Source organism: Pseudorasbora parva, chromosome 20 (genome assembly GCF_024679245.1).
Source record: "Pseudorasbora parva isolate DD20220531a chromosome 20, ASM2467924v1, whole genome shotgun sequence".
Classification (NCBI taxonomy): Eukaryota; Metazoa; Chordata; class Actinopteri; order Cypriniformes; family Gobionidae; genus Pseudorasbora; species Pseudorasbora parva.
Genome location: NC_090191.1, coordinates 6,468,932 through 6,485,342, shown reverse-complemented (window position 1 = coordinate 6,485,342; position 16,411 = coordinate 6,468,932). Strand labels below are relative to the sequence as shown.

General features: G+C 37.6%; 1 protein-coding gene across 4 annotated transcripts; it reads right to left on the bottom strand.

The window, feature by feature from the left end:
- Window positions 1-969: 969 nt before the first annotated feature.
- LOC137049244 (zinc finger protein 569-like) lies at window positions 970-11,115 on the bottom strand. 4 transcript variants are annotated; one of them, XM_067427732.1, is made up of 3 exons: window positions 11,068-11,115; window positions 9,613-9,758; window positions 970-2,991 (listed from the first exon to the last, which is right to left on the bottom strand). In XM_067427732.1, the coding sequence occupies exons 2-3, from the start codon at window positions 9,695-9,697 to the stop codon at window positions 1,364-1,366; spliced, it is 1,713 nt and encodes a 570-aa protein (XP_067283833.1). In that variant the 5' UTR covers window positions 9,698-9,758; window positions 11,068-11,115; the 3' UTR covers window positions 970-1,363. The 4 variants fall into 4 exon arrangements, with proteins under 4 accessions (XP_067283833.1, XP_067283834.1, XP_067283835.1 ...); XM_067427733.1 differs by lacking the exon at window positions 11,068-11,115 and adding an exon at window positions 10,975-11,012; XM_067427734.1 differs by lacking the exon at window positions 11,068-11,115 and adding an exon at window positions 10,145-10,255.
- Between the last annotated feature and the right edge of the window lie 5,296 nt (window positions 11,116-16,411).

The window sequence follows — 16,411 nt, the reverse complement described above, 5'->3', positions numbered from 1 at the left end:
AATTTCATTATTCTCTTTTATGTATTCTTTCGTTAATATCTATATGTCTACTCTCTTGATGCATATTTAGTGTGTACTTTCTGTGTGAATCGTAGTGTTATTTTTAGTCTGTGTTTATTAAACCTCCAAAAGACATTTTATGAGTTGAATCTGTTGTTCTCCCACATACACAAAGTCAATGAAACTTATGATCTAATGTTACCTAACTGCTCATGCTACTATTTTAGTAAAGTAAACTGTATGACCATATGAAATATTGAACTTGTCCTGATCAGTAAAGTTAATGTTTCTTATGCGCTCGTAAAGCAGTAATCCCTTATTGAGAATTGATTTGAAAAGTCTATAACTAATTTGGTGGACAAACTTAGTAGGATAATTTCAAGCAAGTCCGTAAAGGGTTACTTGTATTTAATTAAACATTTTTCCCTATCGGAAAATCTTAATACGTAATGAACAACTGGCAAATTATATTCATAAATTCATGAATATTGAATATTAAATCCCTTTTGAGTTAATTATTCCCCGAGATATTAAACTCATAGTCATTGTTGTTACAGAATTAACTTTTTTTATTGACCAAATACTTATTTTCCACCATAATTTGCAAATAAAATCTTTAAAAATCAGACAATGTGATTTTCTTTACGTTATTTCTCATTCTGTCTCTCTTATTTGAAGTGTACCTATGATGAAAATTACAGAAATTACGCCTCACACAAAACCATTTAGTAGTGCAGAAATATTGCCAACACTGTTCTGTGATTTATCAATAAAATAGCTTCGAAACTGAAAAGTTGATAACAAAAACTCAGAGCTTCAATATAAGTAGAGACGCTGGCAGATCGAATTAATTCACATGCAATCACTCTCTACTTTATCTGTACATTATTCAGAACGAGCAGAAATCTGTGAGAAATATAACGACCATAAGACAAAAGAACTGATACAAAAGCTGTTATGTATGATTAATAACCTTATGGGCAGCGCTGTGTCATGTGCCATAACTGGCATGTGCACAAGAAGACCCGAGTTCGAGTCTCAGCTCAAGGCTCAGGTTTATTTGTTCATTATTGACTTCATCAGCGACTAGTTGACGTCGACTCGACTTTCATCACATAAATGTTGACTTTAAAAAATCGGAAGTCGTTCAACCCCTACTCTACAGGTACTCAAGATTGACATGAAATGGACAGAAACTGAATGTGATACCCCCCTTAAATTTAAACTGATTTAGTACCCTAACAATAATCAGCACATTAAACAGTCTCTGAAACAAAAGGTGTTTCCTGTCTGTGAAATTCATTCCACAATGACATATAAAACAAGTTCTCTCAAACATGAATACTCTTGTGGTACTCCAGGGCTATTTTATACCTAAAACATTACCCAGAGTGACCACATGTTCTGGTTTCATTCCAGTGTGAACTCTCATGTGCCCTTTAAGGCTTACTTTATGGTTGAAATCTTTTCCACATTGTTGGCATGTGTAAGGCTTCTCTCTAGTGTGAACTCTCATGTGAACATTAAAGTTTCCAATATCACTGAAACTCTTTCCACACTGCAGGCATGTGTAAGGTTTCTCTCCAGTGTGAACTCTCATGTGCCCTTTAAGGCTTACTTTATGGTTGAAATCTTTTCCACACTGTTGGCATGTGTAAGGCTTCTCTCCAGTGTGAACTCTCATGTGAACATTAAAGTTTCCAATATCACTGAAACTCTTTCCACACTGCAGGCATGTGTAAGGCTTCTCGCCAGTGTGAATTCTAATGTGCCTGTTAAGGCTTTCTTTTCGGTTGAAACTCTTTCCACACTGAGGGCAGGTGAAAAGCTTCTCTCCAGTGTGAACACTCATGTGGACATTAAAGTTTCCCATATCACTGAAACTCTTTCCACACTGCAGACATGTGTAGGGGCTTTCTCCTGTATGAATTCTCATGTGTACTTTAAGGTTTCCTATACTACTTAAAATCTTTCCACAGTGTTGGCATGTGTAAGGCTTCTCTCCAGTGTGATCATTCATGTGGACTTTAAGGTTTCCCATTTGACTGAAACTCTCTCCACACCGCAGACAAGTGAACGGCTTCTCTCCAGTGTGAATTCTAATGTGCCTGTTAAGGCTTACTTTTTGGTTGAAATCTTTTCCACAGTGTTGGCATGTGTAAGGCTTCTCTCTAGTGTGAACTCTCATGTGAACATTAAAGTTTCCCATATCACTGAAACTCTTTCCACACTGCAGACATGTGTAAGGTTTCTCTCCAGTGTGAATTCTAATGTGCCTGTTAAGGCTGTCTTTTCGGTTGAAACTCTTTCCACACTGAGGGCAGATGAAAAGCTCATCTCCAGTGTGAGTTCTTATGGGCTTGTCAAGGCTTCCTTTTAGAACAAATCTCTCTCCACGCTCTTGGCAGGTGAAAGGGCTCTCTCCCGTATGAACTCTCATGTGTACTTTAAGGTTTCTTTTACTACTTAAATTCTTTCCACACTGAGGGCAGTTGAAAAGCTTCTCTCCAGAATGAACTCTCATGTGAACATTAAAATTTCCCATATCACTGAAACTCTTTCCACACTGCAGACATGTGTAAGGTTTCTCTCCAGTGTGAACTCTCATGTGCCTGTCAAGGCTTCCTTTTAGAGTGAATCTCTTTCCACACTGTTTGCAAGTGAAAGGGCTTTCTCCTGTATGAATTCTCATGTGTGCTTTAAGGGTTCCTTTACTACTTAAAATCTTTCCACAGTATTGGCATGTGTAAGGCTTCTTTCCGTTGTGAATTTTCATGTGTCTGTCAAGGCTTCTTTTTGCAGTGAAATGGTTTCCACACTGTTTGCAGTTGAAATTACTTCTAGTTCTTTTCTTTTCTCCCCTTTTTCGTGTCTTTTCAGTCAGTGAGCAACTAAGCGTTTTTTCTCTCGTTATAAAATCATGATTCTTATATCGCTCTTTCTCTTCCATTTCATTCAGTACTTCACTCTCCTTTTTCAGCACCATCAGGTCTAAGACGAAAAGAAACAAATGCACATTAACACCAGTTTAATGGTACAAAGAAACAGACAAAACATTTAGACATGTAAAGCATCAACACCAATGGAAAAGGGAACCCGGGGGCCCAGAAGTTTATGGAATGACATTGATATGAAGTCAGACTAAACTTTAGTTTAGTTCTCACGTCAATAATTTGTGTGTCGTCTGCACACTCTTGCTCCGTGTGATCTCTATCTCTCTCTTCAGGATCTCTCTTGGCAAATAGCAAAAATGTATCACTGAGGGGGTACTGAAGACATTCTTAAGACTGAATATCAAATATAATATCATATGTGCGGGGGGGGGGGTGTAAATAGCTTTCATAGCTATATGACAGCTATTCATCTCTTAGCCGTTCATAAACTTGTTCAACAAAATACAGCGATTAATAACACATTTTAACTCAGTTCATATCGTCAGTCGAGTGTTTGTGAGCTGATGTGACTTCTTATCACAAACCTTGAGATAGACGATGCATTATTTTATAGTATTCTATACAGTGATGAATTCTATGTCCCCTTTTTTATGTATGTATTATTTTATGCATTGGTTAGCCAAAGACACACTTCCACCTTGGTGGACAATAAAGAATATTTATTCTATATTTATTATAAATCCAATACAATATGTCAATCAGCACTGCATTATAATATACTTTATTATTATGAATATTCCCGAGACGGCTTGAAGAACTCAAATACACCATATACTAATGCAGTCACATGTTTAACGTGTTAACACGTAAACATGCCTTCATGTTTAATCAGTCATAGTGTTTCTATCTTCTTTTTTTCGGCCTACAACGCTAGTTTCACATTAGCGATTTCCAAGGGGGGTAACAAGCCTGCAGTCTCCCTCTCAGATACTGAAGCTTGCGCACCTCGATCGCCCCCCGGTGACCGGTCCCAGTATAGCCGCCCCTCTGTGTTTTCTAATGGACGCGAGGCAAACTAAACAATAAAATTACACTTCAAATATTTTCCATCACAATGATTGTTCAAAGTTATCATCACAATGATTTCATTTCAAGTGTTCGTTTTTAAAATAAGTTTAGTTTTAATTAGTTATCTGATGCTTTTAAAACGGGGGGTGTGACGTCATGATTGACAGCTAAGATTGATGGCTTCTCTGAATGAAGTCGTCACTGAGGCACTAACAGACTTTTTTCTGAATTTTTGGGAGCAGATTGGTGCTTTAGCTTTAATTTCTACATTTCCATAACTGTTTATTTCACACCAACAGAATTAATTGTTCTGCATCTGCGAGAGTGTGGGCGGGCTTTTGATATTGCGACTGTGCTTCCTGCTCTACTTCCTTCGCTCTACTGCGGAACTCCGGTCCCAAAATCTCTACTACGCAGACTCGGTCCCAAGATGTCAGCGCCGTGCAGGCCGCCTGAAAGCTTCAAATATGGCAAGCGGAAAAGGATGATGTCGAGTCGTCCATAATTTTTTACGGTCTATGAGGGGTAATCTAGCACTCGGAAAGCGTTCCACCCATAGGGGACCATTGCTAACCAAGCCATCACCTGCTGTTAGCATCCCATTGACTCTCATTCATTTTTGAGTCACTTTGACAGTGAATAACTTTACATCTGAGGCATTTAAAGACTCTATTTGTCCATTGTTCATTTATAAAGAAACACGACAATGCATAAAAGGCTCCATTACCTTGTAGAAGCTGTTTTTGTAAAAATAGGCTAACGATTGCATCATAACCAATGCGATTCTTTTTCTGTCTATGGCGATTTCCTGAAAACTACACCTGCGTCTCAATCAGCTCCCTAGTTCAATAGTCAGGGCACTGATCAGGACATAAGTCAAAGGGCTGACTCCCTGATCAGTGCCCTGACAACTGAACTAGGGAGCTGATTGAGACGCACCCAATTACTTCTCTGAGGAAAATGTGGACTTTCTACTCAAGGGCGCCCTCTGGCATCCAGTATGAATGAAATTATTATGGAAAAAAAATACTTCTTAATTAAATTTAAAAAACATTTTTTTTTTTTTTTTTACAATAAATCCTTAGACCTTTCTATTGATTTTTATTCATATGAAGTTTGCATATTAACAGATAACCCAGCCGTTTTTTTTACATTTTAAATCGCAATTTTAACCAGAATAATAGCAATTAGATATATTCCCCAAATCGTGAAGCCTTATACTCAACCCTACCTTACACATTAATACTGGAAAAAGAGCCCCTTTGATGTAAAAACGCTTTATGGTGTGATTTTGAATGATAACCATTCACTGTAGGGCTGGGCGAAAAAACGATAACGATAATGATTGCTAAATAATTTTCCTCGATAAAATGATAATAACAGTTCAATAAATTCTTGATCTAATGCTTACGCACTATGCACTTCTTGGTGCAGCACGTGGTGTTGTTTAGAGTCACAGTGGCTGACAGGCTTGGAGGATCGGAGTGAAGTGGAGCGAGAGGGAAAAAATAGAGCAAAAAATGAAGAAATTCAGCCCTTACAACCAGCTTAGAAGACACAGATATTGTTGACAAAAAAGTTTGTTCAACTTCAGTGGTTTGGAGATATTTTGGCTATCCAACATAAAGCGACGTACGTGCACTGCTTATCATAGGTTCACCACATGGAATATAATTATTAAATTATCTTGCTTTTTCAAAGTTCTTCCATATAGAATTGAGCCCAACACAGCTGTAAATCTACATAAGACTAATATCAGTTCACGCATAGGCTTATCACCTTGTTAGTTGTAGCTAACATTACCAAACTATAATCACTAAAACATCGGACTTATTGAAAAATATATCAGTATCATAATTGTTTGTCTTTGGTGATGTATTAATGACTCAGCATGTATTAATGACTCAGGTTATGTATTAACAACTCAGCATTGCCTGTATCAAAAGATAAATAATTTCATCCGATGTTTAAAATGAATAAAATAGACTTTACAGCCTTTACTAGATTTCCACGTCTACTGAACTTTGTCTCTCTCCCGGCCAGCCCACTGTCAGTGAGGTGTGTGTGTGTTATACCTGTCAACGCTCCCGTTTTTGCCGGGAGTCTCTCGTATTTCACACCCATCGCCCGCCCCCCTGCTGTTTTGTAATTTCTCCCGGAAATTTCGAGTCCGAGTCGAGTCACCATTACCTGATTTCGAGTCCGAGTCGAGGCTCGAGTCCCATGTTCGGGTCCAATTAATTATACTTTAAATTATCATTTATTTATGTGATGCAAAGCTGAATTTTTAGTATCATTCCTCCAGTTTTTTTTCTTTCTTTTTTTGAAATAAATCAATAATTTTATTCAGCAAGGATGTGTTAAATTGATTAAAAGTGACAGTGAAGGAGATTTATATTATTTGAAAATATGTTTTTATTTTGAATAATTCTTTTGAACCTTTTATTCATCGAATATATTAGGCAGCAGAACTGTTTGCAACATTCATATTAAATCCTCATATGAGAATGATTTCTGAAGGATCATGATCACTGAAGACTGGAGGAATGATCCTGAAAATTCAGCTTTGATCACAGAAATAAATGATCATTTAAAGTATAATAAATTGAAAACAAAATATTTTAAATTGTAAAAAATATATCACAATATTACATTTTTTTCTGTATTTTTGTCAAATAAATGCAGGCTTGATGAGCAAAGAAACTTCTTTCAAAAACAATACAGTAATGTGTCCAAACCTTTAGCCTGTACTGTATGTAGGCAAATACATTTGAAAGGATTGTTTATTGCTGCTTCCATAGACACATTTGTGTATTTTACAAACTATAAATGTATTATTTTGCTATAAATTATATGTATTTAAATATCTGAATGAAATCTAAAATAAACATAAACGGGATTAAGCGCTGAGCGTGTTCGTCTTTGGCTCAGCGCCAGCCTTTGCAGAAAGCATAGTTTGAATCTGGCAGTTATGTCCCGTCGCTGTACATTTGCTTCCCTGTACGTAGACATCGTCGACGTCTGATGCCAAATAGGCAGACATCGCCCAACCCTAGCTTCCTCTGTTTATTATCATGTATGCATTAGTCAATAATAGTTTCTGCATTTTCCTAATGACAACATTTAGACCGCGAATAATGCAGGAAAATGCAACGTAAAGTGTGTGATGGCAGTGAGTGTGTGGTTAAGCAAGGAGAGCGAGCGGTAGCAGTGTCTGTGAGGGAAAAAAAAGATCACGGTCGCGGCTGGTCTTGGAGCCCGAAACAGGAAAACTGTAACATCTTATATCAAATTTTATAACCTATTTAGTCAGAAAAAACGTAATTAATTTGATGAATCCTCAAGTTCGATTTTATATCCTTGAGACTCGAGTCCAAGTACGAGTCATCAGTCCGCGAGTCCAAGTCGAGTCACGAGTCCAGAGAACGGAGTCTCGAGTCCAGAGAATAAGGACTCGAGTCCGAGTCCAGGACTCGAGTACTCCATCACTGATTTCAAATAAATGTGTTGCGTGTGTATGTGTGTACTTAGTATGGCAATGAATTCATAGTTTATTTTTAAACAATTGCTTGTCCAGAACCATATATAACAACTTTTGATCAGGCATTTAAAACCACTACCACCGGACAAGATTTGTCATGACACCGGGGTTACACCCCTACTCTTTATCGAAAGACATCCTGGGATTTTTAACGACCTCAGAGAGGTTATATAAGGATTTATAAGGTTTGGCATGCTTACCAGAAAGATTTTATTTAATTATTATATTTTTGTTTCTGGACAAACATTATCTTTAATCAGCAGAGGCAAATGTTATATCATTTCAGTTCAATTATAGATTTTACTAATTAGATTTATTTTATAAATTATTTTTATATTAATAATATTCTCTATTAAACAGCACTAGGTAGCTTTTCAACCTTCATAATATATTTTCAAGACTCTTGTGATGATACATCGACTTACAATAGGTTGAATGACACGTCTGCCATAGCTTGATGGGGTCTGTATCGTTTTTAATCGTACTTTTAAACTTCGGGTTTCGGGTAGTAACCCGAGAACAAAAAGAACTACAAAATTCGTCTGCTTTACGGCATATACGTCACTTCCACCAACACACACACTTCCTTACATTCGAACGTGCGAGCCCAACTTTGTTCGTCGGATAATTTAGTCATGTCCGAAACAGCAGAGACAAATAAGAAAGAAAAGGTTTTGTTGGAGGAAAGCAATAAGAGGAAACGAAAAAGTGATGGGATTAAAGGCAGGATGAGGATCAACATTGGACCAGCGTTTGCTCGTCGGCGTGAGCTGAAGGAGGCGTGCCCAACCGATGCTGTCCTGCTTGTTAAGGTGATTACCTACCACTCAAACATTGAATTTAAGTATCATATAGATTCTGTAAAACGGTAACCAATAGACTACTATAATGACGCTGGCTTGTAAACGTGAGCATCGCAATTATTTGGCGTTTGAAAAAAATAAAACCCATGAAATTATATTCATATGACATGCTGAAACATATGCCACTGACTGTACCTGGGATGAAGACATTTCACACGCGCCGCCAGAAGAACATGTGTGTTCCTGCATGTGAACTCCTCCTGCAGTGTTCAGGGGAACTGTTAGTGCTGCACCAACCCGCGGGCTGCTTTTATGAAGTTATTTGGCCCGCCCCGCACCACTGTATATATTTTTACAACCCGCCCCGCACCCGCGACCATTAAATAGACATACGGGGTTGGCGGGTTATAAGACGACCCGCGCATCACTAGTTCAGGGCTACCAGGGTTGTCATGTCAACAAATGCACGCGCGATGGCATCCCCTGTTGTAGGATGACAGCTTACGACGGTAGTTAATTTTTCCCAACTGTAGGGGGACCCTGAGAGCAAAAGTTACCAAGTGCTGCTTTAATATTGCTTTTAATTAGCCTGGATGCCAGCCGAACTTAGCACCGCCCACAACATTTTTAGGTCAGGCAGTTCGGTCTGGCCTTGCTCCATAGAGGAGTAATTATTGTAATTATAATTAATAGTAATTATAGGGTAAAATGTGTGTTATTCTGGCAAGGTTGCCTGCTAAAGTTCGCACTCATGGGTCTATATATCACATAATAGTCACTTCAACCCGCAGACATAGAAAACAACCAGCTGGGGGAAAAACGCAGACTTGGCAACACAGTGCAGTTGAACTCTGTTGACATTTGACAATGCGTCGCTTCGTTGCTCTGATTGGTTGTGGGTCTATCCAATTGATGTCTTTCCTGGTTCGGTTGAAACACGCGCCATAATCACAGCCCAATGGAGCAGTTTCAGACTAGTATGACCACGTCAGGCTAGCTTTTAATAGTAATAAATAAATCTGCCTCAGTTTTAATTGTTCACCTGTGTGGAAAGTGTGTGTCATGTTTTGACAATAAAGGATAGTTTAAAACCACAGTTAACTGTCTGTTTTCTACATCTTTTACTCAGGAGCAAAAAAACTTTAAAGAATTAAAGATTTTACATTTATCGTGCTTTTTATCGATATCGACTGATATGGAAAATTATATTGTGATAATTTTTAGGCCATATCGCCCAGCGCTAATTCACCGTAAATAAGGGCTCTCCCTCCTTGCAAAAGCCAATTAAACACTGAATGAAACCAACCTGTTTGTTCCTCAGTTTCTTCATGTTTCACTCTCAATGTTTCTTCAATCTTCACATCTTCACTCTCCACTTTAATAAACTCCATCTTTATAATAGCGTCACGTGGATCTCAATGACTTCACCAGGAATTTTTCAGTGTGTTTTTCCTGTTTTAGATGAGAATAATTAACAGAAAGAAAAATAAATCCACATTTAATCTCCGAACTCTGAAATTAAATCTGAACTAGAACAAATTAAGTCTTAATCAGTTTTAGCTCAGTCAATGGTAAGAGAGAGTTAAGACTTAAATCACCCGATTAATCTAAACATAACACTGCAGATTAATAATATAATGCAAATTATACAGACCCTTATATATTAGTCTGTTTAGTTATTTAATGATTTGTAGAAATCGAGAAATGTGAATAGAGCGCTTTGAATCATGGAATAATTTGTTGTGAATCAATCGGTTCAATTGACTCAGAGAGTCTAACCCTGCGTCCCAATTCGCATACTATCCATACTAAATAGTATTCGAAAATAGAATTAGTACATATGTCTCAAATCGTAGTATGTTGAAAAGAGTATTCCAAAGATTCCACAGGATGGTTTAATATTTCCGGTCCGAATTCGAAGTATGGATCTGAGCACTCTAACGGCTGATAATGTCCACAACCCATTGCGAGTTGGACGAGGATTCGATTAGAACTACAAACGCGGATAAAAAGCGTTTAAAAACTACAAACATGACGGATGTGCGAGTCCGACGGTTAAGTAGAGAAGTTTAGATAAAGGGGTCGTTTGAGTGACCAACTATCAATATTTAACTTGACATAAGTACTTTTATACTTTTTTTTTTATTATTATTTATTTATATATACATATTTGTCCTCATTATATTTCACCTGCAGCAGCATTGTGAACTTTTGTAATGACACGTTTGTACATTAACTTTTAAATGCATTATTATAAAAACTGCTAACACATGAGGGGAGTCTGCATTAAAGACACACAAATGGCAGATCAACGTGCGGCTAAATTTCTCTCTGATACGGTAGGAGATTAATCTGAATGTGGAGGATTTGAACTGTGACAAATCTGACGATGATTGACAGGGCAGTTAAACGGTGACGGGATGCACGTAACTAAGCGACAGAGTCCCGAAGCTTCATACTTTTCTGCTACACACTCAAAAGTATATACTTTTTCTTCACAAGAAGAGTACATACTTTTAGGACGTAGTATAAGTAGGCGAATTGAAACGCAGCGTAAAGATCCGGTTCTCTCGTCACTCGCCAGAAACTGAATTTTGAACTGATTCACGATAAAGAGCAAAATGAGACGCTCCTTCTGTTACTCGTGAGTTTATATTACTTTACTCACACAACGCTGGTAAGTGTTAGATAAAGCAATGCAATGTTGCTTTTAACAAGGCATCATTCATTCTGCTTCGTTTTGAACACTTAAAAGACAAACCTTTTTCAGTTGAATCACAAAAGCTGCACGAGAGAGGCGAGGTCTTATGACGTCGCAGCAACACACCAAAATAAAAGTCATGTTGTATAAAACCACACAAGTGCACAGAAATGTTTTCTCTAATCACCTGAAATCTTTTATGAGTGCTTCATTTAATTTGCAATAACCTGAAAGGACATTGTCAACAAAGATAGAACTGTGAAATAAATACTTTAATTAGATGACCTGACACTTTTTTTTTAACATTGATAAAAAAATGTGTAATATCATGCATACATTCTATTCTTCATTTACTTGTGCATAGAGAGTTATTTTGGCAGATATATATATAAAAGAAAAATAAATCAGACGTCTGTTTCAGAGTTCTTAACACAGAAGTGTCTTTGTAAATGCTCTTCACAAACATGTCATCATGGGCACAGACAGCAGTCACACCATCAAACCCGTGCCGTGATAAGGTCTCTCAAGCGGGTCCTAAACCAGCCAATCAGGAGACGCACCCAGCCAAAGTGCATTCGGATAAATCACCAGTCCACATTTCTGTAAGTTTAGGTTTTTGAGAGTTGCATAGTCCTTTTAAGGCATTACGTTTCTGAAACATTATCTTAAGGTTAGTATTATGTTCCTGGAACATTTTCTTAAGGTTAGCATATTGTTCTTTCCAACTAAATTGGATTAACAATACAACATTTAAAGAACCTTTTTATTTGGAACGTTTCAACTTAATTTTTTTTAACACAATCATATACCCATTACAAGAATATCACAATAAAATGCATTACAAAAGGTATGTAAATTACATAACCACACTTTAAAAACTATTAACACTTAATTTCATGTAAATGGAACAATTTGAATTTATGGTCATTATAACTTAAAAAGTAAAAACACAACAGCATATTTCATATTAAAGGGGCACTATGCAACTTTCCATCCACTAGAGGGCACCTATTACAAACAAATGCGTAGTTTGATGCTTAGAACAAATGCCACGTTTGAGCGCAGTATCTTGGGACATGTGGTCTTCACCTCACAGCCGGTGGAAAATAGGACTCGGGCAGAAATCATGTTCATGAATGCGGTTATTAACGTTACTGTAATATGAAGCAGAGCAGGACCGAGTGTTGTGGAGCTGAGCATGGCCGCTGGAGCGATTGTTACACACACACGGCTCACGAGCAACGAGGCTTTTATTATGACGGGATACAGTCGTCGGGCGCCTGCTTTTCCGGTCATGACGTAAAGCAGCTCTGTTTATCATATTAGATACATTTAAGTGTGTTTAAAATTATGTTATGACGTTACTCGCTGCTGTGACATGTTCACACTGCTAAGAGTAAAGCGCTTCTGCAGAATAAAACCTAGGGTAACGCAGATATGACACAATTGACAGGCGACTACCTCAAACGCAATGCTGACATGTCCCGGTTCAGTGGTTAAAATAGCAATTTTCTCACAATTTACAAAATTGGAAACATTTGGGATATTGTAAGTACTCAACTGAACAAAATATATAACACTGGCCTAGTGGTTTTTGTATATTTCACTGCAAAAATACTACATAGTGCACCTTTAACATTTAAATGTACTGGGAATGATAATACACATCTGTGTGGGGGTGCCAAACTAGCAATGTGGTCCAGTCTCTTCATGCTCCTAATTGCTAAGCTAATAAAACCTATATTGCTAAGCTGTAGGTTGCCTTTTTTGCAAAATACATTTTGTCAGTTAAATACTTGACCAAGTTTAATGTTTTCATCTCCCTAATGTAACATTTTTGAGATTATATTATGGTTTTATTAGGTCATTAATAGCAAATATTGCGACTTTGTCTTGTGTTTGAAACCTTATGTGTGAAAATATCTAGAAAATGAAAACACTTTACAACATGTTTGTTCTGAGTAGAGATATATTGACCGGTTGAGCTGTTCTTCATAGCTGCTACAGTAGGAGACAGTGCTCTAATGTTCACAGTGAAGCGGTAAAAACAGATTTCCAGTGTTTGGCTGCTCGTGAAAATCTTCACTGCTGCTCTGATTCTCGCTGAACTGACTGTTATACTGAGGTGGAACTCGGAATGTAGCACTGTGACTTCATGAGGTCTGTGATATCATGGGGCCTGTAACATCACAGGGCCTGAGACACCATAAGGCCATGTATGGCTATATATGTCTTGTGTTTAGCCTTATGTGTGAAAATAATATCTAGAAAATGAAAACACTTTACAACATGTTTGTTACGAATATGAGATATATGTGCTGTAATGTTCAAAGTGAAGTGGCAAACAGATTTCCAGCGTTTGGCTGCTCGTGAAAGTCTTCACTGTTGGTCTGATTCTCGCTGAACTGACGGAACACTTTACAACATGTTTGTTCTGAGTAGAGATATATTGACCGGTTGAGCTGTTCTTCATAGCTGCTACAGTAGGAGACAGTGCTCTAATGTTCACAGTGAAGCGGTAAAAACAGATTGTTTGGCTGCTTGTGAGAGTCTTCACTGCTGCTCTTATTCTCGCTGAACTGATTGTTATACCAAGGTGGAACTCGGAATGTAGCACTGTGACTTCATGAGGCTTGTGCCATCATGAGGCCTGTGACTTCATGAGCCCTGTGACATCATAGGGCCTGTGACATCATGGGGCCTGTGACATCATGAGGCCTCTGACATCATGCTTGTCCAGTGGAGCCTCCATCAGACCGCTGCTTTCACAGATGCTCGTTACTTTACAGCTGTATACATACAATCTATTGTTTTGTTCATTTTACGGGGGTTGTGCGTCAGTTCAGAATAATCACATCATATCGGATCTCTGCAGCGATCGTGTGTGTGTATGCTTGACCTACCCGACTATTATATTTAGCTGTTGTAATGTGTGTAATGTTATGGCCATTGATAGGAGATTATCATGTCTTTAGACTGAAATGTCATATCTGGGCCATGTGTGCAAGATAATACCCACATCAAGGGGCGTTCCTTACTTAGGGCGTTCCAGTTCAGGCCATTGGAAAGGTTCGGACAGTAGTGGGCACTCATGCAATGTAAGCAATGACGCACATCCGAGTGAATGAGAAGGAGGGAAGTTCAGGAGGGAAGGGCATAATAAAAACGAACTGGAATGCAGCACCAGCCGTCATTCACTGATAACTCTCTTCAGCTGGTCTGACAATTCTGTGCGTGAGTGAGCTCCAGACTGTGGTGAGCTCTCAGCCAATGATGCGCTGAAGCTACACAAGGACCGCCCTCCTCATTTCCATGTTGCACACATAAAAAAATAAATAAATGAAGCAATCGATCAATAAATGTAAAAATAAATACATGTAGGAATAAATAAATGTAAAAAATAAATGATCGCATAAATAAATAAATTTAAAATTTTTTTAAAATTATTTAACAAATAAATGAAAGTTAAAAATGTATTTTTTTTTATAAAAGCAGAAAATCATTAATTATGGGAAAGATAATACAAAATTGTATTTGATAAAAAAAAAAATGTAAGTAGTTTATTCTGTTATTTATTTTCCTAATATCACATTTATTTATCTATTTATTAATTTACATATGTGTATATTTAATGATTTATTTACTTATCCGTTCATTTATTGATTTATTTTTAATTTATGCAAGTTTGGTACTCCATACGTTTGCCGATTCCCGCCTCCTTCTTCCCATAACTGTGTTACACCTGACAATACAAATTAACTGCAGTTTTCTTTTCTCTGCTTATTTCCAATTGAAAAGCAAACTTAGAAAACATACACTGATACGTGATACACTGACCTACATGACTAGGGTCGGGAATCGTGAGAAATTTTCCGGTTCCGATTCCTCTCAAATGAATTTACAGGTTGGCAATGTAAAAAAAAAGTCCTGTACTATACATTTATTACAGGATTAATCGAGCCATATGGAATTTATGGAAATTAAAATAAACATGTTCAAATTTACACCTCTGAAATTGTCTTATTACATTTTCTCTCTCTGTTTTAGGGATGTTAACCGATGACCGTTTGACCCATGGTTGACCGTATCAACGTTAACCGATCAAAGTTGTCGGTTAAAAAAAAAAGGGATCTCTAAATTAGGCTATTATAGACAGTGGACTAAACGCTACTACAGTTAGCAGTATCATTCCAAAATCTTTTTGTGTGAAGTGAACATATCCCTCGCACTCAATTTTTCATAACTCTCCTGTTTGTACTTAATAAACCATTAAAAACATTTGGGGCGAGGTCGCAGCATTTGCGCGCGAGGTTTGCAAAAAGTAAACAGGCTAAAACACTCGAGGTTAGAGCCAGAGCAGACGACAGTATGAAGCGTGCATTTCGCTTAAGATGGGCTTACATTTGGAAATATAACTTATTACATCTACATTTCAGTGGTAACACATAAGGTGTTGATCGTCTTTCTTTATTATTGTTAGCACTAACTTACCTCGAACTAAAGCGGCGTCTCTTCAGAGCTGTCATTTTCTTAAATGAGCCGCGGCAATGTTTCAAATGAGCTCATAACGCTAGACAAATGCCTTTATTTTCAACGCGATCAGCTTGTACCCAAACCATTTCGAAACTAATGAGCCATGGTCCTCGGATTACAAACAAGCTCCTCGGCGCCGCGTTTGCGGGACTCACGCTGTGGGGGATTTTAAAAAAGTGACGTGAGAGGAAGGGAGGCGGCAGCGCTAACGCCCGTTTCACACATACTCCGTCTGCAGTGCGTGTGCGGTGCGTGTTGCGTTGCGTGTGCGTTGCAGGAGCCCCACACCCTGTAGTCCTTTCACATATGCTGCGTTTGCAGTCCGCAACTGATCCGCTTTTACATACCACAAACACAGCATTTATTAATGATTTTTTATTTAAAATCCAGAAGTTGTTACTGATCTTGGCTCATCAGAATTGCAATTCTCTTTGTTTAATCTTTCTGAGTAGACAGGTTAACGTAGGCTACAAGCCTACATTTAAACAACATTTTTTTCAATTCATTAATTCATATTTATATATTAATATACTTTAGATTTAGCGCACACAAAAGGCAAAACATTTAAACATAGGTTATAGCCTAAAATCATAAACATTTTAAATTAGAAACTTAGAATAGGCTATTCAAAAACAGCCGACTCTCGTCTTTTCTTTCGTTTTTAAACCCGTTTAAAAGAAATCCTGCAGGTCAAAAATAACTTTGCATTTCACCTCCAAGAAAGTACGAGTGCTCTCCATTATGGCACACTTTTTTTTACCTAAATGCCAGGTAAGGTGTCGTTTTGTTGCTTTACTTGAGAAAAAAAGCCATGTGTTGACTTTGAAACAAGAGTATATTTTAAATGATATGCATCCGTGTTGAAATTACT